The 26,237-nt window shown below is 48.3% G+C and overlaps 1 protein-coding gene across 1 annotated transcript in view; it reads left to right on the top strand.

The window, feature by feature from the left end:
- Window positions 1-26,237, top strand: part of tex2 (testis expressed 2) — a 39,976-nt gene that overhangs the window by 3,994 nt on the left and 9,745 nt on the right. The window contains exons 3-9 of the mRNA XM_083693810.1: window positions 19,401-20,289; window positions 20,502-21,305; window positions 23,673-23,873; window positions 24,020-24,377; window positions 24,642-24,937; window positions 25,362-25,526; window positions 26,223-26,237. The exon at window positions 26,223-26,237 is cut by the window's right edge and continues 85 nt beyond it. Coding sequence (XP_083549936.1) covers window positions 19,429-20,289; window positions 20,502-21,305; window positions 23,673-23,873; window positions 24,020-24,377; window positions 24,642-24,937; window positions 25,362-25,526; window positions 26,223-26,237 — 2,700 coding nt within the window. The 5' untranslated portion in view covers window positions 19,401-19,428. The remainder of the gene's footprint in view (window positions 1-19,400; window positions 20,290-20,501; window positions 21,306-23,672; window positions 23,874-24,019; window positions 24,378-24,641; window positions 24,938-25,361; window positions 25,527-26,222) is intronic.

Below are 26,237 nucleotides of genomic sequence, written 5' to 3'. Positions count from 1 at the left end.
TTCCACAAGATGTTGTTTTTCAGGTGCACTTTCAAGCTGTGAATCTCCCGTTCTACCACATCCTAAAGGTGTTCTATTGGATTCAGATCCGGTGACTGGGAAGGCCAGTGAAGAACACTGAACTCATTGTCATGTTCATGAAACCAGTTTGAGATGACTTTTGCTTTGTGACATGGTGCGTTATCATGCTGGAAGTAGCCATTAGAAGATGGGTAAATTGTGGCATGAAGGGATACACAGGTCAGCAACAATACTCAAATAGGCTGTGGCATTCAAGCGATGATTGATTGGTATTAACGGGCCCAAAGTGTGCCAAGAAAACATTCCCCACACCATTACACCACCTCCACCATGAGAAGGTGTACAGGTGTTCCTCCACCATGAGAAGGTGTACAGGTGTTCCTCCACCGTGAGAAGGTGTACAGGTGTTCCTCCACCGTGAGAAGGTGTACAGGTGTTCTACCACCTCCACCGTGAGAAGGTGTACAGGTGTTCCTCCACCGTGAGAAGGTGTACAGGTGTTCCTCCACCGTGAGAAGGTGTACAGGTGTCCCTAATAAAGTGTATAAGTAGATGTCATGGGTTGTCAACTGAATAGCTAATTTGCCACAGACCCAAGGAAGTGTCAAGATTAACAGTACCTTGAGTGACAGTTTGATAGTATTCACTTAGATTTTTTAAAATATATATTAATGTGTATATGTGAACTGCCACAGACGTCAACCAGCTAACAGACAGAGGCATACTGAGCAGTGACAAATCTCATCTTTTTATGTGTCAGATTACAGAGAGAAACATGAGGGTGTGAGAGAGAGAGAGAGAGCCCTAGCCTCTATGTGTGAGAGGGAGGGAGGGAGGGAGGGGGGGGGAGAGAGAGAGCCCTAGCCTCTATGTGTGAGAGTGAGGGAGGGGGGAGAGAGAGAGAGGGGGCTGGGAGAGAAAGAGAGGGAGCTGGGAGAGAAAGAGAGGGAGCTTTAACACCTGTGTGACAGATTCACTGAAGCTTAACTTGAATAGCAGGTGCAGCAGAGAGAGAAAGTCACACCTGTCTGTCTACAGCAACAACAGAGGCATCACAACCAAAATGGTTCCTGACTGTTTGTGAAGTTGGCCCTAGGCACTGATCTAAATTCAACTTACCCTTCACCCAAATCCTTACCTTAACCTTACCTTAATCACACTGTACACAGTGATGGTACACAGAGAGAGCTAAAGCCAGCCTCCACTTCCTGCCTGTTCAAACCTAGATGAGAAGATCTGTGTGTGGTTTCTACCCGGGCACCGTGGCGAAAGTTCACAATGACCACACGAGCCCCTGTGGTGGAAGTGTCTCGGAGAGGTTCTCAGTTGAGGACAGGTGACCTGTTTAATGCTTACAGGATGCAACAGGCTGGGGAGGCGCGGTAGCATACCAGGCTTACTTATTTGTGTTCAGGCCCAACTGTCTGTCTTGTTATGGTTTTGAAAGCCAAACATCTCTGGTACTATCCTCCTAATTGCTCAACTCTGCCCCCCTCCTCCTCCTCCCCTCCCGAGCTAACCTGTTTTGCAATGCTGTAAAACAGGTGTGGTGGGTAGCCCTTAATCTCTGCACAGTGCAGAGCAGAGGTCTCCCTGCTGAATGCTAGTACTGCAAATGCAGAACCGCAGATGCCGCCGCCTCTTACTTACCACAATCGCAGTGGTAAGTGGTTTCATTTCATAAAAAATGAAAGTTAAAAAGTAAAGCATTAAAAGCTTTAAAAGAAAAGGATGAATTAGTCTTCTAGCTACCTGCACCCGGTGTATCTAACGATGCACCTAAACCTAGGATCTTGTTTACATGCTAAAGATGAGCAGTCTGGTAAGAGACAAATTATATATGAACAAAGTAAACAAACTGCAGTGTATTACTGTTTACCAGGTGGGTACCATGGTGACTTGTGAGACAAGGAACATATGTTTATCAGTGTTTTATGCCCAGCAAAGGGGATTAGGGCCTTAGCTAGTAGCCACCCTGGTGACACCACACCTGTTCATGGCCCTGACTCACTTCTTGGCCTCTCTGATGTTTGGTCTATTTATAGGCCTACATACTCCTTTTTCTTTTCTTTTTTTTTTCCCTCTTGTCTTCCTCAGTCAAGGCACCAAGTTAGCTTGGCTTAGCTTAGCAAGGAGGGTTTGTTGCTGGAGAAGTGTAGCCTCACAAGCAATTGATAGTTAGCAGTAATGTAGTGTACTGATAGTGATTGATTGATTTTATTTTGGGAAAACACCGATTCACACAGAGCACATGTCCCAGAGGATAACACAAGAAAGTGGGAATCTGTTAGCATTCCACTTTTCCTGCGTTTTGAGTTTATGTGACGGCACTGATGTCTGTGCTTGCGTCATGGTCTGTGTTTTGCGGAGCAGCTGTCCAGCGGCGCTGAACAGGTGTGGTGGAAAACTGGAGGAGGAAGTGCCAAAACTGATAAGGCACACAGAGGAGAAGCACACCACACCACCCTACTGTACTACCTGTATCTGTTACAGACCCACCCCAGTCTTCTGTTCCTTGAAACCCAGTCATTTCACAGACAAAACATCGACCCAGATTTACAATAGCCAAACGATTGGGTCTGAAGAATATCTTCCTCGTAACCCAATAATTTGGCTTATGTAGATCCAGGTCAGTGTTGTGGTTGTCGGTGTAGTCCATGGAGTGACATTGTTTTCGCTGCGGACGAGGGATCAGGTCAGTAGGGCATAATAGGTCAGTGAGGTACTGAGGCACATCTCGTTGTTCTACTTTCCTTTAGGCCTGCCATGCTGTTGAGGACACTGCCCTCTTCAAATCCACTCTCTGAATCACCCTGAATCACACTGACAATATTTGAGGTATCGGTTGCTTGACTAAGCCCCTATTTTTAGTATCACTCCGGCCAGACTACGTAGACTATTGTATGTGCAGTATCACTCCACCCAGAAAAACTAGTACCATTTAGGAGCTTGGCTGATTTTATATAGACTATTGTATCAGCAGTATCACTCCACCCAGACTGTATAGACTATTGTATCTGCAGTATCACTCCACCCAGACTACGTAGACTATTGTATCTGCAGTATCACTCCACCCAGACTACGTAGACTATTGTATCTGCAGTATCACTCCACCCAGACTACGTAGACTATTGTATCTGCAGTATCACTCCACCCAGACTACGTAGACTATTGTATCTGCAGTATCACTCCACCCAGATTACGTAGACTATTGTATCTGCAGTATCACTCCACCCAGACTACGTAGACTATTGTATCTGCAGTATCACTCCACCCAGATTACGTAGACTATTGTATCTGCAGTATCACTCCACCCAGACTACGTAGACTATTGTATCTGCAGTATCACTCCACCCAGAAAAGCTAGTAGTTATCCCTCATTAGCCGCCCTACGTCACGTCCTTCGGGAGGACAAATACCTGTCGGTCGTTAGCAGCCAGTGACACGTCGTCATTCCACTTCTGCTGTTATTTAGGCCAACTGGAACTGGTCGCACACCAACCTGGAATGTGACCTTACGCAGTTATGGTAAATGGATGCCTCCAAGTCGCACTGCTTGATTAACCTGTTTGGAAATATGTTTGACGGTAGTTCTCAGACGTTTTCTATTACCATTATTCTCAGTTTTGCTTTTGAGACAGATGTCCAACAGAGGGATGAAGTAGCAAAGAAGCCGGGGGGGGGGGGTAAACCCTATTCACCACAATAAACTGAGTTTACCTGGGTTTGTGCTCCACTAGTCCACTCATCCTACCAAGTTGACAGAGGGCTTACACAGATGAAAATGTAGCCCTAGGCCGAAGTTCACACTGAAAACAGGCCGGAACTTGGTGAATGTGCTTGTGGTCATTCTAGAATGTCACACTGGGGTGTGTCACTGTGGATATCTGCCCCGGGTAATTCCAGAAACTTAATACAACAGGCCTAAGTAGTCGATTTCAGAAAATGCCGGATCGGCTGTCCGTTCTGTTAACTAACACAAACAGCCCACAGCTTGGTGTGTTGTTACATGACAATGACAAATAGACCTAATTGCTTCTATATTTTATTCATATAGAGGCCGTTCATTTACTTTTTGATGCTCTAATGATTTCTCTTCCTCCACATGTCTCTCAGGTGTCTGAAGCCACAGTTGTTAGTGCAGACAGAACCAACGCGCACACACACACACACACACACACACACACACACACACACACACACACACACACACACACCCACCCACCCACCCACTCTCTCTCTCTCTCCTGTCACTGTGTAGGTAATGACCATTACTGAGGCGTCAGTGGTCATGTCTACCTGTCAGTGGTGAGAGATAACAGGTCTGTGTCAGGCACCAAAGCCCCGCGACAGCCCCCATCCATCTGAACTCACCACCACAGCTACCGGATAATTGTGTGTGTGTCTGTCTGTGTGTCTGTGTGTCTGTGTGTCTGTGTGTCTGTGTGTCTGTATGTGTGCTTGTGTGTGTGCTAATAGATGTAGGCCATACAGAGGCCCTGTCCAGTGTCCACAAAAAAAAAACCTAGCCCCTACCCTCTAGACACACATTTATGAAAGGATTCCATACAGTAGGTTGCCTAAAATGAATATGAAGACAAAGCCAACCCAGACCTGTGGTGAAGCTGTTAACTACTGTCTTGCGTATACCTGTCCAAACCTTTCAGATCTTCACAAGCCTCTAGGGTGAACGGTCTAGGGTTTGTTGTTTCTGGACAGGGATCAAAGACGCAGGGGACGCCAGATATAAATATAGGCCCCTGTATAAATGATGCTAGGTATATTTGATACTAGCCTGTGTATATATGATCCTTAAGGTGGCCTCGATGTCTCTGGTTTGAAATGGAGATGATGACGAGAGCTATGATCGCCGGTTTTTGGTTCCGAGCCGAAAAGCAGACACAAATAGCCATGTCTCATCCCAGAGTGCTGGAAAACAGACAGCTCCTGTCGTTGGGATTTGAGCTATGACAAGTTATCTAGTGTTGGAATTGAGCCATCAGGCAGTCACACACACACACACACACACACACACACACACACATACACACACATACATACATACATACATACTCTCTCTTAAAACACAGACACACACACACACACACTCACTCTTAAAACACACACACTCACTCACACTGTGCTCCAGCTCCTCAATCACAGGAGACCGTGACCTGAGAGATTAGTCATGGATACATCTCAGCAGCAGCTCAGCCTGTTCTAGTCCCATTAGTTTCTCCCTCTCCATTGATCACAGGAGCCAAATCATTAACAGTAGGTTTAACAACGTCCAGTCCCGTTGGTTTCTCCTACATACAGCGTTACTAACAGAAGATGTGAGCGGACAGCGTCTGGAGGTGTGGATTATTGTTTGTCCGTTTAGGTTAGTTTGACGTTTCTACCGTCTTGTTAGTGTAGAGATGGTTTGGTGAACCATCCATGCATGCCTCGGTAATGTCTAGACTTTAGCTCAGCGGGCTAAGGCAGTCTTGTGGTGATGGCCTAGATGCAGGTCAGGTCTTCAGCAGTGTCGTTGAGCGCTAGCTGCTCTTCTTCAGTGATGGTTTGTTGCCAACGGTTGCCTTGGAATTTGGCTGTTGTGGGACTGTGTGCGATGGCAGGAAAACCCAATTACCTCAGACTGACATACACACACGCACGCACACACACACATAAACACACACACACACACATAAACACACACACACACACACTCTCCAGGCTGACAAAGCACACAGTCAGTGATCTGCCACACGCCGTCAGCCAAGGAGAAAGAAGAGGAAAGATATACTGTCTCTGTCTGCTAAATCTAGTTAGGGTTTCTTTCTGATGCTCCAGCAGCTGTGTGTGTTCTGTGTGTGTGTGTGTGTGTGTGTGTGTGTGTGTGTGTGCGCGTGCGTGCGTGCGTGCGTGCGTGCATGTGTGTCGTAGAGTATTGTAGAGTGTCTGTCTGCGTTAGCTGTCTAGCTAGGTATGAGATAAAACTGAAGGAACAAGAGCCAGTATCAGTACTGGTGTAGGTCCACCCTCCCCTCAGGGCCTCTCCAGCTGTAGGCCTAGAAGGCTGGACAGATCCATGCCTCCCATGCCTCCATGCAGACTGCAGCTGTAGGCCTAGAAGGCTGGACAGATCCATGCCTCCCATGCCTCGATGCAGACTGCAGCTTTGGAGCTGGGGCTTCTCATATTAGGTCCAGTTAACCACAGGTGTTGAGTAGTACTTCAAGTAAAATTAAATGACTGTGTGTCTGTGTCTGTGTGTGTCTGTGTCTGTGTGTGTCTGTGTCTGTGTCTGTCTGTGTCTGTGTCTGTCTGTGTCTGTGTCTGTCTGTGTCTGTGTGTGTGTCTGTGTGTGCTAATAGTTATGTAGAGACCTGTGATGAAGCTGTTAACTACTGTCTTGCTTATACCTGTCCAAACCTTTCAGATCTTCACAAGTCTCAAGGGTGAACGGTCTAGGGTTTGTTGTTTCTGGACAGGGAGCAAAGACGCAGGGGACGCCAGGTATAAATCTAGGCCCCTGTATAAATGATGCTAGGTATATTTGATACTAGCCTTAACCATGTTCACCATGGGTGTTGAGTAGTACTTCAAGTAAAATGAAAAAAGCTGCCGATACTCAGTTTGGTTTAACTGTATCTGGGTTTGTACTTCACAGGGTGGGTCTAGCACATTATATAAGCTGTAGAAGGTTCTAGGTGCCGGTGTGTATCACCAGCCCACTTCAAGCCACGAATTCCCACTGGGACTGTACTGTACAACAAATACATGCGCTCACTGTACTGTAAGTCGCTTTGGATAAAAATGGCATATATTATAGATGTATTATGAAACAGTCAAATATATTATGAAACAGTAGGCAGTCACCGTTTGTGGTAGGAAAGCCGAGTTGCAGAGTCGCTGTCCTGGCTTAGTTTAACGTAGACTGGTCTAGTGGGATGGACTTCAGCGAGTGACTGACCTACTGACCGCCTGGTGATGTCTGCTGTCTTAAAGTATCTCCTAGCTAGTGTTTTTCCATCTTCAACTCACCATAACTACATTGTTTGGGACTTACAGTCCATTCGAGCCACGCGGCATCTGAAAAACCGACTGGAATTTGTTCTTCGAAGCGTTGTAAAATGTTATATTGCGGTGCCCGAAAGCTTGTAAATCCTGTCAGTTTTCTAAGAACGTCTGATTAAGTTGGTTATATTGCTCCACTTTGGTTTTTATAATCTGAAATTGGACACTGTCCTCATCGATCGACGGTTGTCTGTGTGGACTACCGTCTCTTGAGAAGTACTGTAACCACCCTAGCCTTAACAGGGTGCTACCATCACTGCTAACTGAGTCGATTCTATTAGCACTGTGGATAAAAGTGCACTGCACTCGTTTTGTTAGCGAGAGCAAGAGACCCAGGTTCGAACCCCGCTGGAGTTGCAAGCTGTGCCCCGTGTTCAATGCGTGTTATAGTTACGTGTTATCAACCAGCAACAGTACAAACCAACAACCAACAAACCATGTTTTATTTGCCAATCAATCAATCATTAAATTAATCAATCAATCACCCCCCCCCTCCCTCCCGAGACAACACACGTGCACACCCCCAGGAAGAACAGAGCTCTGGGCTCAGTACTGTAGGACACTGGGTACAGTACAATACTGCAGTACATGGAGCTAGTTATGCTCAGAGACTGTTAAGCAAAACTGCTCCAAGATTACTGCTCCTAAGAGGTAACAAAACTCCATAATCCCTCCTCCTTAGCCTGGGTAGGCCGTGGCCTCCCGAAGGGGAACCGCGGTGGTTTTTATCTGTAGTCCCGTCGTACCTCAGTGAAAACAAGCTCCCCTATGAATGACATCAGCGTTTTTTATAATAACACATGCGTTCTTCCTCGTTCCTCATGGGCAGTGGCTTCGCTCTCGTACCCGCCCCGCATCCTAACCCTGAGCTACATATAAGGAGAGGAGCACGACTGACTGGTACGAGATCAGTGCCTAGGGGCAACTTCACCCTACGCTTAGTGGGCTCAGCCAATCACATGGAGGAGGAGTGTGTCCTACTAGTGTTTCCTCTACCAGTGAGTTTTTGGCTTCTATTGGTTGCAATTATGGTGGAAAAGAGGGTCCGGATGTTTGCTCTGGAAGCCTTTTGTGCCCCACCTGGACAACCCTCGGAAGGGAAACCCCGTAGCCTACCTATGGGTGACGACCACCTGAGGCGAGGTGTGGCCGTGTGTGTCTGACACGTAACCAGAGGAGGGGAGATCAGATCTGTGTTTTCTCCACGCTGCGGTGTTGTCACTGTCCAGGAGCGTGTCGTTCATACAACTGTAATGAGGCCTTGAAGGGGAAGTCGAGCGGTTAAGTGAGGAGTGCATTATTCAGTGTGGAAGGACACGAGGGTCAGTGAACTGATCAGGCTGTACAATGACACGGCCGTGCGGTCAGCTTTGGCTTTTAGCTAACTCCCTTCCCACCCACTGTGGTGATGATTGATGAATGATGTGAGGTTTATGAATAGAATACAATGGGATAGAATATAGAATGTGACTTTATTTGTCACGGGATGGATATTTTGTCCTCTGCTCTACTCTCCCGGACAACACGCATGCCTGCACTCACACACACGGACAGACAGACAGACAGACAGACAGACAGACAGACACACGGACAGACAGAGAGACAGTAGTTTACTCAGTGAGACGTCTTGTTTACGTTGACATATGGTCAGGGTCGTCATGAGCAACTCTCTGTCTGTCTGTCTGTCTCTCTCCCTCCCTTTCCTAATAGTTATGTCATCAGACATCTTCCTGTCTGCCACCACACACACACACACACACACACACACACACACCACACACACACACACACACACACACACACACACACACGCACACGCGCACGCTGTGGCATCCAGTACTAAGTGCTGACGGTGTCACATGTCGTACACATGCCAGCCCAACTAAGTCATTGCGTTTACAGCTCTGTAATCTCTAAACACTTTGTCATGTCGGCCTAGTTAACCTTTACCTGTGTAAAGGTTTTTAACCAACAACTGTGCAACAACTGTGTTGTAGTTCCCTGGGGAGAAGGTACTGTCTCTCGAGGTATCAACCAAACTGAACCACCCCTCGACGTCAGGTTGGATTGCAATTCTTTTACATGAAGACTAACAGGCCTCCAGCTCGACTGACTAACAGTGACTCTCTCTCTCTCTCTCTCTCTCTCTCTCTCCAAACCTGTTGTTGTTTTTTCTCAGCTCAATCCTGAAACCTCCTCAAGCATTACTAGAGGCGAAGGACGAGAAACAGAACCTCTTGTGTTGTTGATGTTGTTTACAACACAACGCCTCTCTGAATTTTAGATGAGGGAAGAGGACATTTTTGTTATAAGACTGTTTTTCACGCCTGAGCACAACTGTGTTCTCTTCTCAATAACACAGGAGAGAGCAAGGGTGTACGTGAGAGAGAGAGGGGGAGAGAGGGGGAGTAACAACCAGTTCAGCCAATTAAGATGGATCCAGGCTTGACCGTAGTCCCCTGTCTCTCAGACCCTGTCATATTTACAGTGCCTTCGGGAAGTATTCAGACCCCTTCACCTTTTCCACATTTTGTTTGCTATAGACTCAATTTGAAATGGATTAAATCTAAAGAATTTGCCATCAATCCACACACAATACACAAGAATGACAAAGCAAAAACAGGTTTTTAGAGATTTCAGTAAATTTATTAAAATTGAAATACAGAAATACCTCATGTACATAAGTATTCAGACCCTTCCTAATCTACACAGTATGTAATTGATTCCTATGCAAATCAGAGACCCTATAAAAACAAAGATATTAATTCCAAAATTACATGAACTATTGTCCTTGCATTAAGATGGACTCAATTCAACTTATTGAGTGATTTGTTGATGACATTTTAGAATTGTAGCTAATTTTAAGAGTGTCATAGCAAAGGGTGTGAATACTTATGTACACGAGGTATTTCTGTATTTCAATTTTAATACATTTACAGAAATTTCCAAAAACGTGTTTTCGCTTTGTCATTCTGGGGTATTGTGTGTGGATTGATGGCAAATTCTTTTAATTTAATCCATTTCAAATTGAGTCTATAGCACAACAAAATGTGGAAAAGGTGAAGGGGTCTGAATACTTTCTGAAGGCACTGTATACCCAGCCTGTTGGCAGTGCCGCTTTACACACACACACACACACACACACATACACACATACAGCTGCTGGAGCATCAGAATGAAATCCTAACTAGATTTATCAGACAGAGACAGCATTGGCTGTCACACACACACATATGTTTCAGTGTCCGCAGGCATTTGTGTGGGAGGTGTCAGGTGCTCTCCAGTTTGAATGTCAAATAGCGGTGTCCTAGGTGGTACAGTATGCTACTGTACGTGGGAGGTACCCAACACATTGTGTTCTCTCTCTCCATTGTTGTTGTGGTTGTTGTTGTTCCAAACAGTCTCCTAGTCTTTGGAGCCTGCTATGCTTTAGCTGAAATGATAAGTTCGTCCTTCACTTCAAGTGTGTTGGAGCCAAAGCTAATGCTAGCAGGCCCAGGCCTATCCTCCCTCAATCTGAGGGTGCGTTGAGGCCCTGTAGGGGTGAGTGAGCTGGCCTCCTCTGCCTCTAATCTAGGCCTGACTACACTCCACTGACTTGATGTACCATGGAAGAGAGAGCGAAGACAGACAATTGATGCCCATGATGATGATGATGATGATGTCATTGCTCAGCATTGTACTTTCCTTTGCCTGCCGCGCCAGTTTGACGACCGACCGGTCCTTCAGACTCTGGTTGTGTTCTATTGTAAGTGTGTTTATTGTGTGTTTTTCTAAGGCTGTGCTGCAACTGCTCTCCGACAGCAGACTGTTATGTCCCTCCAACACACACACACACACACATTGTGCTATCAGCGCTATAAGTCAGTGTTAGCTAAGCTCCTAGCATACTGCGCTGCTTAGGCTCCCATTCAGACGCTGTCCCCCCTCTCTCTAATCCCCTCGTTCTTATCCCAGCTGTGTGTGTGTCTGTGTGTGTCTGTGTGTGTCTGTGTGTGTCTGTGTGTGTCTGTGTGTGTCTGTGTGTGTGTGTGTGTGTGTGTGTGTGTGTGTGTGTGTGTGTGTGTGTGTGTGTGTGTGTGTGTGTGTGTGTGTGTGTGTCTGTGTGTGTCTGTGTGTGGTGTGTGTGGTGTGTGTGTGTGTCTGTGTGTGTCAATGACATTAAACAGAAATGCATTTTTATACCCGGGAGACTTTTTACATAATTGGAGAGATTATTACTTCCTATTTTACACATCCCACCCCCTGGTTGTGTGTGTGTGTGTGTGTGTGTGTGTGTGGTGTGTGTGGTGTGTGTGGTGTGTGTGGTGTGTGTGGTGTGTGTGGTGTGTGTGTGTGTGTGTGTGTGTCTCTACAGTTTAATGGGAATTTCCAGCGTATTACATCATGTCATGTAAAAAAACAAAAAAACATGCTGAGCCGTTTTGCGAGACAGAATTTAAACAAACCAAACATGTTTTACTTAAATGTTTACCCTCTTCAACACCTTCAGGTAGCGTTATCTTAAATACCCTGGTAAATCGCCTAATGAAAGGCATAACAAGTCCAGCAGCCTGACACATTAACTGTTAACTGTCATTGTGGCGGCTCGTACAGTAGAAACACTCGCCTACGTTTTATCCAAGAGAGCCACTTGGCTTCTGTTGTCTTGTCATCACGGAAGGAGGGGGGGGGGCGGGGGGGCTTTTTAAAATGGTACTCAGCAGGTTGTTGCGGTGGGGGGGGGGGGGGGGGGGGGGGGCTGCACAGTGGTGTGGGATTATTACTAATCCCTGCCTAGGAAACCTGGGCAAGGTGTAGTGGGCTGGGATTACACAATCTCACTCCCACAGGCCATGGAAGGTGTGGGTGTGTGTGTGTGTGTGTGTGTGTGTGTGTGTGTGTGTGAGTGTGTGTGTGTGTGAGTGTGTGTGTGTGTGTGTGTGTGTGTGTGTGGACATTTGGCTCTAGGGTATCTATCTCCTAGGTATACAGACAGTAGAAGGGAGTTTCTGTTCAAATGCTCAGAACCCCCCCCCCCCCCCCCCCCCCCCCCCCCCCCCCAGCCAATCTATTATGTTCCGTTTCGGTGTTTTCAAGCTCAACTAGAGTAGATATTTTCCTACAGATTTTTGGGCTCTAGGATCATATCATGTAAGCAGCTCTCGAGAGACTTTCCAGCATTGCAAAACAATGACAACGTTGTTCTTCCTCCTACGACTCTCTCTCCTTTTTCTCTTCCTCCCCCCCCCCCCCTCTCTCATACAGACCTTTCTCCCCCCCCCCTCTCTCATACAGACCTTTCTCCCCCCCCCCCCCTCTCTCATACAGACCTTTCTCCCCCCCCCCCCTCTCTCATACAGACCTTTCTCTCTCCCCCCCCCCCCCTCTCTCATACAGACCTTTCTCCCCCCCTCTCTCATACAGACCTTTCTCTCTCCCCCCCCCTCTCTCATACAGACCTTTCTCTCACCATTTCTCCGACATCCTCTCGATGCTTACAGAATAATCAGGTTTATGATATTACGGTCGGTTGCATTGCCATTTGAAACGGCAGTGGTTGACATTTAGCTCAGTGGGGGGCTGGTATGGAGCCTTGCACTGTATTGTACACTGGCTTCTCTCACACTGTCCTCCACTCCTGTGTAATTTTAGATGCCAGCGGCAGTGTGTGCGTGTGTGTGTGTGCGTATGTGCGTGTGTGTGTGCGTACTCTGCACTGCAGACAGGATGACTTGCAAAAACACCCTGTCTCCTGATGATTGCCGGTAAATGAGCTACTATGGAAACAACAATGTTCTCTGATCTCAGCCGTTTAAGGCTGTCAGACTAGAACCTGACATGCCATTACAATATGAGTCTCAGACTGAGAGAGGAACAGCTGCTTCTCCTCGTCCCTGAGATAAATGACACTGTCTTCACCCAGTTAGCAATATGAGTTATTATCGTTTATTTCCAAGTCTCCATTTCATACATTTCTGTCATCATTAGTTAACGTTAGGAGGCAAAAGTTCTAACGGTCCTTCGACTGATGATGATGTCAGAAAAGCGAATATGACCCTCCAACGCCAGTCCCAGGATAGGTCCTGCGTGCGTGCGTAGGAGAGATCCTCAGATGCCGCCACCAACCCAAGGGATAGTTTTCCACTAGACCACACGCCCCAGCTCAAACTGGTTTGCTATGGTTCCCATTAGTCCCCAGTGACAAATGTGAAAACAGCGCTGTTGACACTGATTCCTTCTTCTAGCATTGTGACTGCCAATAGCCCCTGGTCCTAGCATAGATTACCTTGTCTTATTGATGACTGATGGATAGATGATTCACTTACTTAGACAAATGTATTTGTTCTAAGTCGCTTTGGATAAAGGCGTCTGCTGAATGCCATAAATGTAAATGTAAATGATACGCCTATGTACTGTATGTATCTCTACCAGGTATCAAATACCGTTCTTCATTCCATTCCAAGCATTACAATGAGCCTCTCCTCCGATTTCTACCTCCACCAGCCTCCCCTGATCTCTGCTGACTTGTAAACACAGCCATTTTAGGTGGCTACATGCAGTAGGTTGAGTTAAGAGGATACATACAGCTTTTTAGCCTCAGCGTCTTCATATACAGTAGCCTTGTATGTTGATGTCTGAGTGCTTTTTATGTGTTGCTGTCTGTCTATTCATGACAGCAATTAGCAACCCAGCTAGCATGACCTGCAAAGACCTCAAACTCAGCAGAGTCCATTTGCCGAGGCTAGCTGCAGGATGCGCCGAATCGATATGAAAAGCCTCAGCGGGAGATAAGGCGCTAATTGGATTAGCCTAGTGCTGAGCTAACGGTGACATCGTCGTGAAGACTCACCTTAAGTCTGAATTTGAGCCGGGAGAGTATTTTCTCTCCTCAACTACTCATGTTGTCTGTTAGAAACATGTCTCCCCAACCACACACAGTCACCTTGACAACAAGGACATTCATTCCAGGAATTAGGGGTTGGTTGGTGTTGGGAGTCGTTGGCGTGGCAACTGGCTATATCTGATTTTCTCCTAGGGCAATTCCAAGGAATTTTAAATGTTTCAATCGTTTAATTATCCTTGCGCAGTCCAGTACTTAAACTGGCAGTTGGGCTTTCCCCGTTTGTGACATCTGGAATGTTCTCTTTTATGGGGAACTTTGATTCACCTTTTTGTGGTTGGAAAGTATATTGACCTAGTTGTTCTTTTGACATCAATGTCTTATACGTTCTCGTAAATCACTCCCAAAACCTCCCCTGACCTCATCCTCACACATCCCTGTGTCGTAAGCTATGTGATAACTCTCTCTATGAATCTCTAGCACACTTCCTCCGTCACTCTATCTAGTGTGTGTGTATGTGTGTGTGTGTGTGTGTGTGTGTGTGTGTGTGTGTGTGTGTGTGTGTGTGTGTGTGTGTGTGTGTGTGTGTGTGTGTGTGTGTGTGTGTGTGTGTGTGTGTGTGTGTATGTGTGTGTGTGTGTGTGTGTGTGTATGCCTGTGTGTGAGTGTGCTGTGGTCTGGGTGAGCTATGAACATCTCTAATGATCTCCTAACACAGGCCTAATGAGACCTCATCACTGTTGTAATTAGCAGATCAACATCTCCATGGCTCCATTCCAACACACACACACACACACACACACACACACACACACACAAACAAACAACTCCATGGCTTCATTCCACCATGGCCTCAGTCTGCATATTTTTACTGTACACTGGACTAATAGGGGGATGAGGCTAATGCACACACACACACAAACACACACACACACACAAACAAAAAGCTGTTGTTACAGTTGCAATGTGTAAGACTGGTGTGTATCAGAGAGAGACAGAGACAGAGAGACAGACAGAGAGTTGCTCTGCAGGGTCCTCCATGTCCCTCTCCTAAGGCATGCGTGTTGTCCGGGAGAGTAGAGCAGAGGACAAAATATCCGACGTGACAAATAAAGTCATATTCCATATTCTATTCCATTGTATTCTATTCATAAACCTCACATCAATCAATCATCATTACAGTGGGTGGGAAGAGAGTTAGCTATATATTCATATTCTATATTCTATTCCATTGTATTATACGTGTGCATGTATTTGGGTGGCTGTCTGTGGTAGCTGTCTGTGGTATTACGAGGCTTATTACCTAGGTGTACAACGCTGCTGTAGAATAGTCTCATTGTACTGCTGACCCTGTGTGCACACGCGTGTGCGTGCGTGCGGTGACATGTGAAACAGATCATGCTTGCCCTCCTATTTATGACCGGGTATGGACCATATGCTGTTGCCATCGCAAACATGCTCTGCTCAGAGTCGGTGTCGGTCTCCCTTCCTCAGTACCACCCCTGTCTTAGTATCACCCCTCAGTACCACCCCTGTCTTAGTATCACCCCTCAGTACCACCCCTTAGTACCACCCCTGTCTTAGTATCACCCCTCAGTACCACCCCTGTCTTAGTATCACCCCTCAGTACCACCCCTGTCTTAGTATCACCCCTCAGTACCACCCCTGTCTTAGTATCACCCCTGTCTTAGTACCACCCCTGTCTTAGTACCACCCCTGTCTTAGTATCACCCCTGTCTTAGTATCACCCCTGTCTTAGTATCACCCCTGTCTTAGTACCACCCCTGTCTTAGTATCACCCCTGTCTTAGTATCACCCCTGTCTTAGTACCACCCCTGTCTTAGTACCACCCCTGTCTTAGTACCACCCCTGTCTTAGTACCACCCCTGTCTTAGTACCACCCCTGTCTTAGTATCACCCCTGTCTTAGTACCACCCCTTAGTACCACCCCTGTCTTAGTACCACCCCTGTCTTAGTACCACCCCTGTCTTAGTACCACCCCTGTCTTAGTACCACCCCTGTCTTAGTATCACCCCTGTCTTAGTACCACCCCTGTCTTAGTACCACCCCTGTCTTAGTACCACCCCTGTCTTAGTACCACCCCTGTCTTAGTACCACCCCTGTCTTAGTATCACCCCTTAGTGCCACCCCTGTCTTAGTACCACCCCTGTCTTAGTACCACCCCTGTCTTAGTATCACCCCTGTCTTAGTACCACCCCTGTCTTAGTACCACCCCTGTCTTAGTACCACCCCTGTCTTAGTATCACCCCTGTCTTAGTACCACCCCTGTCTTAGTATCACCCCTTAGTGCCACCCCTGTCTTAGTACCACCCCTGTCTTAGTACCACCCCTGTCTTAGTACCACCCCTGTCTTAGTACCACCCCTGTCTTAGTATCACCCCTGTCTTAGTACCACCCCTGTCTTAGTACCACCCCTGTCTTAGTACCACCCCTGTCTTAGTACCACCCCAGTCTTAGTACCACCCCTGTCTTAGTACCACCCCAGTCTTAGTACCACCCCTGTCTTAGTACCACCCCTGTCTTAGTACCACCCCTGTCTTAGTACCACCCCTGTCTTAGTACCACCCCAGTCTTAGTACCACCCCTGTCTTAGTACCACCCCTTACTGTTACCTCAGTCCACAGCTATCTGGCAGCTCACTCTGCTGAAGTTATGAATTATCTATGAGGGAATCAATGAGCTGATCTCAGATTGCTGTGAACCGAGGTGACGGTGAGAGAGGGAGGGCGAGAGAGAGGAAAAGGTTGAGAGAGGGGTGATACGGAGGGAGGGAGGGAGGGAGGGAGGGGGAGAGAGAGGAAAAGGTTGAGAGAGGGGTGATACGGAGGGAGGGAGGGAGGGGGAGAGAGAGAAAAAGGTTGAGAGAGGGAGGGAAAGAGAGAGGGAGGGAGGGAGGGAGAGCATAATAGGTGTCAATTTCTCCTGCAAAACACTGGCTGTCTCCAAAATCACTGCTTGTGAACTCTCAATACCTCACATTCACCCCCCTCTCCCTTTTTACCCTTATTACTCTTTCAGAATACTCGTCATCAAAGCTGACACGTCTGTTGTGTTGTACCGGAACATCCACATTTGCATACGACCCAATTGCAAACCTAACCTAATCGTCATCTCTAAAAATATACATCCCTTTACACCTGAACCGATCCCTTATGAGTCATAGCTCATCAGAAAGAACCTTTCAGGTTAAAAACTACAGTCATAACGCAGTCACACAATCTTGTTGGAAAGGCTTTCATGTCTGTGTGCGTGAGCGCAGAGGACAATGATTGACATGGGTTGAGGGTGGTAATGGATGTTCTACGAAAGTGGTAAGAGGTCATTCTGTGTCGCACCCGTGTCTGAATGAGTCACAGACTCGCTCTCAGACACCCACGGTTAACCAATGATGCTGTCCCACGGAGACGCTGAACGCCGTCAAGGTTTCACCCCGCTTCGCCGAACGGTTTCTCCTCTTCATATCGATTTGTTATTGTTTATCGTTTCACTTCAGGTGGTGAACACGCGGCGATGAGTAGATACCAGTAGATGTATTAACGTCGAGGTCACTTTTAGTTTCACCACCTGTCAGGTCGCCGTGAGCCGTGGCCTCAGTCTCTGTCGTAGACGGAGCCTGTGTAGCCCGATGACCTCACTGATTGGATGAGCGCGAGCCGTACTCTCTAGCGTCTAACCGCCGTTCTCTCTAGCGTCTAACCGCCGTTCTCTCTAGCGTCTAACCGCCGTTCTCTCTAGCGTCTAACCGCCGTTCTCTCTAGCGTCTAACCGCCGTTCTCTCTAGCGTCTAACCGCCGTTCTCTCTCGTACTCTACAGCGCTTGGCTCTGGCCGTGTCGTTTTCGTTGGGAGAGCGAGGTACCTTCGTCGTGGCTCTTCTTGGTCACGTGACTGGAGCTCAAGCAGGTGCGGCGTCCCGGGTCGGCAGCTCTATTCGTGACATTTATGTCGGCGCCGTTCAGCGTGTCCCACCCTCCGGGAGTTTGTTACATCACTTCGACCTCAGTCCCTCACCTGGGCTTCGTAGATGTCAGTACAACCAGTGCTGAACCCAATAATAGTAAAATGATAAAAACGTATCAAAGTTGAGTTACAGACGGGCAATGCTCGTGTTATGTTCTGTCGTAACATGTCGTGTTACGTTTGAGAGTCAAATGTATGTTTGTCATATTGAAGAGTATAGCAATTGCCATGCTATGCTATGGCAAAAGGTCAGGTTTGAATGACTACGGTGTGTGGTGATTTGGTTTTCACCCACAGAGGCTAAGCAGGCTATAGGATTTTAGAAACAGAGTTATTTGGTAAACACAGTTCTTAGTTAGCTATTGTCTCTCCCCATTGTTTTTGTCACCCGCTCAGTGTTATTTTTCTGAAAGAGTCTCTTGTTCACAAGGCGAGGAGTCATTGTCACAAGATGTCATAAGCGTGTGCGTGTGCATGTGTCTGTGCATGTGTGCGTGCGTGTGTGGGATGCTTGATTGCTGCAGACCCACTGGGATGGCTGACGCAGAACAAGCCCAGAGAGACACACAGCATGGCATTCTGTCAGCCTACACGCACACACACACACACACACACACACACACGCACACAGCTCTCTCAACTGTCTCTGTGAACTGGAAACAAACTCAGTGATACAGTACATATTCATGACGATGCTGTCATGACAACTAGGTAGTGTTTTAGTGCTTTCCAGGAACGGCTTTTGGGAATTTCATATTGCCTTACTGTACATAGATTTTTAAAGAAAGGGGCTGGATTGATCTCAGGTCTTGGGCATGCTAGTGAGCAGCGGTTTGACATTTGTGCTCATCTCTCGCCTGTCGAGACAGCTGATCCTCCATCCCAACCGGGTGCAGCGTTTTCCTGGAAGAGCTTGTATTGACAATCGACTCCATCTCACTGGTTAGCCCTGTAGGGTTCTATCAGAGAAAGCCTCTTAGCGGCTCAGATTCAATTAGCCTTCATTGATCCGGCCCTGCTTTCAAGGAGGATGTGATTGGAGCCGTCTTTGAGGAATACAGTATCTCTGTATGCTCGATTCAGTCAGCGGCTAAGTAATAGTCAATGTTTAATGATAATCTAGAATGTTCTATATCATTCCTAGAATCTCTCTCTCTCTCTCCAGTCTAAATGTGTTCTTTGTTTTATCCATGATACCAATTTGTATTTAAACCTATTAAAGTATTAAAGTACCTATTTAAACTTATTAAAGTCCAGTCTAATCTGCATGATACAGCTTGGACATTTCTAACCTGTGCCCTCTTCTCTCTCTCATTCTCACTCTCTCTCTCTCTCTCACTCTCTCATTCTCACTCTCTCATTCTCACTCTCTCTCTCTCTCTCTCACTCTCTCATTCTCACTCTCTCTTTCTCACTCTCTCTCTTTCTCTCTCTCTCTCTCATTCTATCTCTCTCTCACTCTCATTTTCATTCTCTCTCTTTCTCTCTCTCTCTCTCATTCTCTCACTCAGGGTGTGACCCAGCCGGAGGAGCACTGCGATGACTAGCCGGCGCTCCAGCAGCCATGCAGACAAAGCTCCGCCCCTTTCCTCCGCCGCCAAGCGGCCGCCGTCGCCACTTCCTGCTGCCGCTGCTGTTGCCACGGGTCCCAAACTCCATGTCAAGCGCTCGCTGTCCCGGGAGACCATCACCATCCACTTCTCAGCTCTGGGGAAGGAGGAAGAGGAGAAGGAAGAGGAGCTGTATGGCTCGGCGGTCTCCTCTCCGACCCCCGCCAAGGAGGACCCGGGAATCGTGACGGCGTTGGAAGCGAGCGAGGCCCTATTTGAAGCGGTGGAGTTGGACTCCCCGGCGGAGGTTGCGGTTCTCCCCGTGTCGTCCTCCACTCTGACTCCCAAAGCTGTCTCTCTGAGTTCCATCTCCACCTCCTCCATCCAGAGCTTTTTCTCCTCACCCTCCGAGCAGAAGAGCTCAGCCCCTCCCCCTGCCCCTGCTCCGACCTCTAACCCCACCCCCAACTCCTCCCCCTCCCGATCTGTAGCCCTCCCCTCCAGCGACAAACCCTTCTTCAGCCTGGTCAAATCCCTCTCCTCGGACATTGAGCCCGTCCGCGAAGGGATCATTCCTCCGCCTGCCGCGGCCCCGCCCTCTTCCTCAGTTCGTCACCGACAGCTGATGAAGAACCTGGTGAAGTCCCTGTCCTCTGACACCTCTCAAGACTCTTCCTCTTCCTCCTCGCCCTACCGCCTCCCAGACTCCTCCCGCCTCAATCTCACTCTCTTCAAGCAGTTCACCCAATCACGTGCCCCCGCCGCCACAGCGGCCATCAGCGGCGTAGGCGATTCCAAGACGGCCCCCTCCTCGCCGATGACCTCGCCAGACAGTCGCTCCTTCTTCAAGGTGTCTTATTCGCTCTGTTTGTCTTTGATTTTGTGATTTTTACGAGTCTACGATTTGTTGCTTATTTTATGGTATAAAGTGGTTGTCCACTTTTTACATATTGTTACTGTTTGTTACTTATCAACTCTCCCCTTTTGCGTAAAGTGTGTTGTGAAGGGCGTTGTCATTGTGATATTCATGAAAGGTAACATATGATATTGTTGGCCTTGCAGGTGTCAGAGGTGGAAGCGCGTATCGAGGACACCAAACGGCGTCTGTCTGAGGTCATGTACGAACCCCTCCAGCTGTTCAACAAGATGATGGGGGACGAGAGTGGCGGGGGTGGTAGCAGCATCTACCGGCCCTCCAAGACCCTCTCCTCCAGCGCCACGGAGCTGACTACCCTCAACAATGGCCTGGCAGAGAGCAACAACAACAGCTACAGCATCAAGGAGGAGGAGGGCAGCGACTGGGAGGGGGAGAGCCCCACCAAGGGCGCCGAAGCAGGGGGCGGCCTGTCCTCTGACACCAAAAGCACCAAGTCGCTATCTCTCTCTGCCTTGACCTCCATAGGCCTGGACAAGTGTTCCATGTCGGCGCTGGCCAAGCAGGAGGACGAAGACTTCTGCATCCTCTACAGCGAGGACTTTGAGACCTGCACGGACACCGAGGGGGGGGACACAGGCGGGGACAGGACTTACGAATCGGGGAGTAGAGCTAGAGCGCCCGCTAGTGGCAGTACAGAGCCTTGCAGCGAGGACGAGTGGGGGGAGGGAGAGGAGGGGGAGGGGCCCAGTGTGCCACACTACACCCTGATTGGCCTCATGGTGCTGATCTACGGGTGTTTCGTGCTCCCTCTGCCCACCTACGTAGGAGGGATGGTGTTTGGGGCGGGACTGGGTTTCCTCCTAGCCATCGGGGTGGTGTGGCTGGCTGGACCCAAGCCCTCTGGCCGGGGTGCAGTAAGACAGCCCAGACACCAGGGGGAGCTGTGGAACATGGCCCAGCTGGACATCAAAGAGCCCAATATCTTCAAGGTAAGTAACTGACTAAATGAGATGTTCGTAATCTAATGGTCAAACACAATGCTATTTGCATGTGGAAAATGCAGCACAAGGCACCTTAGAGAGATACATCGATATACTTTTTTCTTGGACTGATCACATGCATAGCTAAGTGCCCATCAGAATCAGCCCTCGCATGACGATCAAGGCTAGGCTTGAGTCAGCCGTTGTCACAGCTTGTTCTTTCATCTGTCTTTTCTCCTGTCTCATCTCTTCTGTTGGGGCAAATGCTGGCCACTCTGATCCCACAAAGGACCACATTGTGAACGGCAAAGAAAAACACAATTGAATGGAAAAACACAGCCATTAAGGGGCATCAAATGAGATCGACCACAGCCACGCTTTAGACTCTCCTCTCACTGCTTTGATGTCGGAGGGCGGAAATAAATTGAGAGAAATCGGAAATAAATGGAGAGAGGGGAGAAGGAGAGAGAAATTAGGCTGTGGCTGTGTACTTGATCTCTTCCGTTAGCGCTAATGGACAATAAATTACCTGAGGGAACCCAGCCACCGGGCCATTAGTAGCATTAGCGTTCTAAAGCCGAAATATGTTTGTGTTTTATTAGCATAGCCTGTTAGCCTGCTAGCCTGTTAGTTTATTAGCATAGCCTGTTAGCCTGCTAGCCTGTTAGTTTATTAGCATAGCCTGTTAGCCTGCTAGCCTGTTAGTTTATTAGCTTAGCCTGTTAGTTTATTAGCATAGCCTGTTAGCAGCCTGCTCTTGGGTTATTGTATTTGGGTCAAATACATGAACAAAAATATACAAATACTTTATATCAGGTGCTTGAAAGGACTTGGGGTATGCTAGATGTAAGCTGTGAGTTCTTTGGAGCACAACAAACGACATCAAGCCCATGCTCAAGCATTTGAAAGCGTTTGACATTTGCATTTGAGCCAAGTCCGATACCCATCTGTGGCATTAGCTTGCCAGTCGATGTTGCCTCACAGACACACACACACACACACATACTCCCAACCAGCCAGTCAGTAGGTCAGGAGGTCTGGTCAGCCTGGTCACCTCATGTCTCATGGCCCCCTTCCAAATGATCTCACCTCTGGACTGGCGACAGAGGTCGCACGGAATAATGGAATGGAATGATGGAATGGAATAATGGAATGATGGAATGGGTTCAACAGTCTGGTTTGACCCCGTGCGTGAGGATGCTGATGACATCATTGGCAGCAGACAACACATACACTGCCAGGCTTTGGCATGTCATTCAAACGAGTTGTATGGAGACAAAGGGGCTAGGCTTTGATCTGTGCTATGCTAGGCTTTGATCTTTTGATATGAGCATTTTCCAACAACAGTATTGTCTCTGTCTGTCTGTCAGTCTGTCTGTCATTCTCTCTCCTTTTGTTTTGTATCTCCCTCATTCTCTCCCTCTTTTTTCTCTCTTTCCTTCTCTACCCCTCCCTCCCTAATGTTGTCTTCATCATGTCCTCCTTCTTTCTCTCTCTCTCTCTTTCTCTCTCTCTTTCTCTCTCTCTCTTTCTCTCTCTTTCTCTCTCTCTCTCTCTCTCTCTCTCTCTCTCTCTCTCTCTCTCCTATATCTGGTTCTCTTTATCTTCCTCCCTTCAGGTCTGCCTGTGGTATAATAGGGCCCAGCATGTCTGTATCAAATGTACTTCAGCTGATTCATGTGTCTGTGATGAACCTCCAGGGGTCGTCTCGGTCTACGTATCGAACAGAGATGAGAATAGGTCTCTATATTGCTTCTGTCTACATTTTTTACAATCTTCTACAATCTACAGCCTTGTTTTACTGCAGACAGGGGCACCCCCTTGATGAAATACAACTAAATGCTCTAGATATCCAGCAGGAGTTTATTGGTGCACAGGGCAACGCCTGGATGAAATACAACGACACGTCCCGGTCGCAGCCTCAGCCTACCCGGCGTTGAGGGTTTTATTAGTGTGTACGGTATGGGAAGGCTGGGTCAGGGGTGCAGTGTGTCATGGTGAGACCAATGAATGTCAACAACGTGGACATTGACTGGTTGTAAAAGTGTGGATTGAGACTGGAGCGTACTGCGTGTACCCAGTTGTCGCTCTTGATGACATCCGACCCACAGCTGAGGTCAGAACCCACAGAACCCACTCTACGCAGGTCCATTTTGCAGGCAGTATGTATATATGTATGTATATATGCCATTTAGCTGACGCTTTTATCCAAAGCGACTTACATTGCAGCGAGTGCATACATTTTTCAGTATATATGGTCCCAGCAGGAATCGAACCCACAACCTAAGTGTGAAATGAAATAAGAATGTGTCATCCAAACAGAAATCATGTTAATTGGTTTGTTTTTTGATTGATGCTACTGTCGCCCTCCTCCAGGGTTGGATGAATGAGATCATGAACTACGACCCCGAGACCTACCACGCCACCCTGACCCAGTCTGTGTACGTGAGACTGGAAGGTTCCACCCTCCGCCTGTCCAAACCCAACCGCAACATCGCCCGGCGCGCCATGCACAACGAACCCAAACCTGACGTCACCTACATCAGCCAGAAGATCTACGACCTCACCGACAGCAAGGTGTGTGTAAGGGGAAGGGGGCGGGGGGGGGGGGGCGGAGGAGGAGGAGGGGGGATGCGAACACGTGTATGTTACTTTTAGCCTTGATCTAGCTTCAAGGTGTGAATACACACGATAACTTGACTCAATCCATCATCCACTCCTAGATCTACCTGATGCCCCAGAGCTTGGCCAGGAAGCGCGTGTGGAACAAGAAGTACCCCATCTGCGTCGAGCTGGGCAAGCAGGAGGACTTCATGTCCAAGGCCGAGGGGGACAGAACCGACCCTGCGGACGACAAAACCACCACCACCACCTCTGCTAAGGCGGACAGGGGAGAGGGGATGGGGGGGGCCGTTGGGGGCACAGAGGAGGCTAGGAAGCCCCCTCCCGGCCCTGAACTGACCCTCTACCTGTTTGGGAGGACGGGGAGAGAGAAAGAAGAGTGGTTCAGGAGGATCCTGCTGGCGTCCAAGCCCAAGACAGAGATGAAGAGGGCGACCAGCCTGGTTGGGAGTAAGACTGGTGAGTGACACTGGAGGTAGAAATCGGGCGGACGGACACACGTGTTTGATACCGTTCTTCATTCCGTTCCGTGCCTTACAATGAACCCGTCCTCCCGATTTCTACCTCCACCAGCCTCCCCTGTTCCACACCAACATTCTTTGTACAAGTACACAATCAACCGTGATGATGTCCAGACACAGTATGACGTGTACAATGTGTAATGCATCTCTCCTAAGTCTCTCTCACCTTTCACCTTTGACCCCTCTCCTCCCTGGCGTGTAGCCCTGAGCTCCCACAGTCGCAGCAGTAGCCGTGGCAGTCTGGACGAGGCGCTGGCGTCTCTGTCCCGGAACAAGGACCCCTCTACAGCAGCGGGGGGCTCCGGAGCAGCAGCAGCGGCAGGGGGGGGCACCGGAGGGGCGGGGGGCAGTGCCAGACCCAAGCCCCTGCTGGACTACAGTGTGTTCATGGCCGCCCTGGTGCCATCCCAGACGGGGGGTAGTCCCACCACGGGGGCCACTGCTGCAGCCAGCCCCGTGGCCCAGAGTCCTACAAGCAGCCCCGGGGTGGGCAAGAAGGTACAGCAGCCTCCCACAACCGTACAACTCCCCTGTCTTCTCCTCCTGTTTAGTGTTTACACTTGTCTGACTTAGCTTTGATGTGCCATACAGAGAGTTGACAGAGACGGGTAGAGAAGGTGGTTTGTGCTAAGAAAGTCTAGAACGGTACTTCATATCGTACTTCAACTATTCACTACATTCAGTGCTCTAGGCCAGTGATACAGTGCTCAATCCCGGGCCTGAAGAGCCTCAGTACTGAGCCCAGCTTAGCAGTGATACACACCTGATTCAGCTAATCAAGATCTTGATTATCAGTTGACTAGTTCAACCGGGTGTGATGGCACTAGGCCTGGACAGAATCCTGCACAAGACCCACTGTGGCTCTCCAGCATCAGGGTTGAGTGTCACTGATTTAGGCCATTATATGTACTGTACTTTCCAGTTGCCAAGCAGCCCGGTGAGGGAGGAGTCTGTGGCACAGGGGGAGGAGGAGCCTGTCGCCTGGGTGAACGCTGTGTTGGGGCGGGTCCTTCTGGATTTCCTGGGTGAACCCTATTGGGCCGACATGGTCTCCAAGAAGATCCAGATGAAACTCAGCAAGATCAGGGTGAGTGTTGATGATTTGACCTTTCACCTTTCACTTCCAGACCAGTGACTCTGTCGGCATTTCATGTCTGGTTTTAGAGCATTTGTTGTTGCAGTTTGTATTTCTTCTGGTTGTTATGCTGTAGTGCAGCATAGCTAGGTGATATCATCTATTGTGGGAGACAGAGAGAGGGAGAGAGAGATAAAACATAAAAAAGAAAAGCAAAAGAAAGATTCTTGCAAGGCTGTCGAGCCTTGCCTGCAGCTCTGCACACGCGCACACACACACACACACACAACCACACACACACACACACACACACACACACACACACACACACCCCACAGCGTCTTTAAATGTCACCCTCCACTGCTGTATAGGCCCACCACAGGAACCAGAGGCGCCACACTGGGCTGAGAGAGGACAAGTCTCATCACTCGCTCTCTCCATCTCTCCATTCTTGTATAATCCTCCTTTTTTTACAATACCGCCCTTTGTTTCATCTTTGGGTTATTTGGTGTGGATGTCCAGCCTCAGGGTAGCCTAGTCTGTCTTGTTTGTCCTGTGGTGGCGCCTGTAGTCTATCTGGTCATCTCAGCTAGAAGGCATGTTGGATCAAATGGGGATTTTTAAGCAGCTGAGAACGAGGGGCAGTTGATTAGGCGGTGTAAATAGTGTGTGTGTAAATGTCTGATTGACTGTTTGTCTTTACTCCAGCTGCCTTACTTCATG

Source organism: Argentina silus (genome assembly GCF_951799395.1).
Source record: "Argentina silus genome assembly, chromosome: 22".
NCBI classification, from domain to species: Eukaryota; Metazoa; Chordata; class Actinopteri; order Argentiniformes; family Argentinidae; genus Argentina; species Argentina silus.
This window is presented reverse-complemented; position numbering and strand designations above follow the sequence as displayed.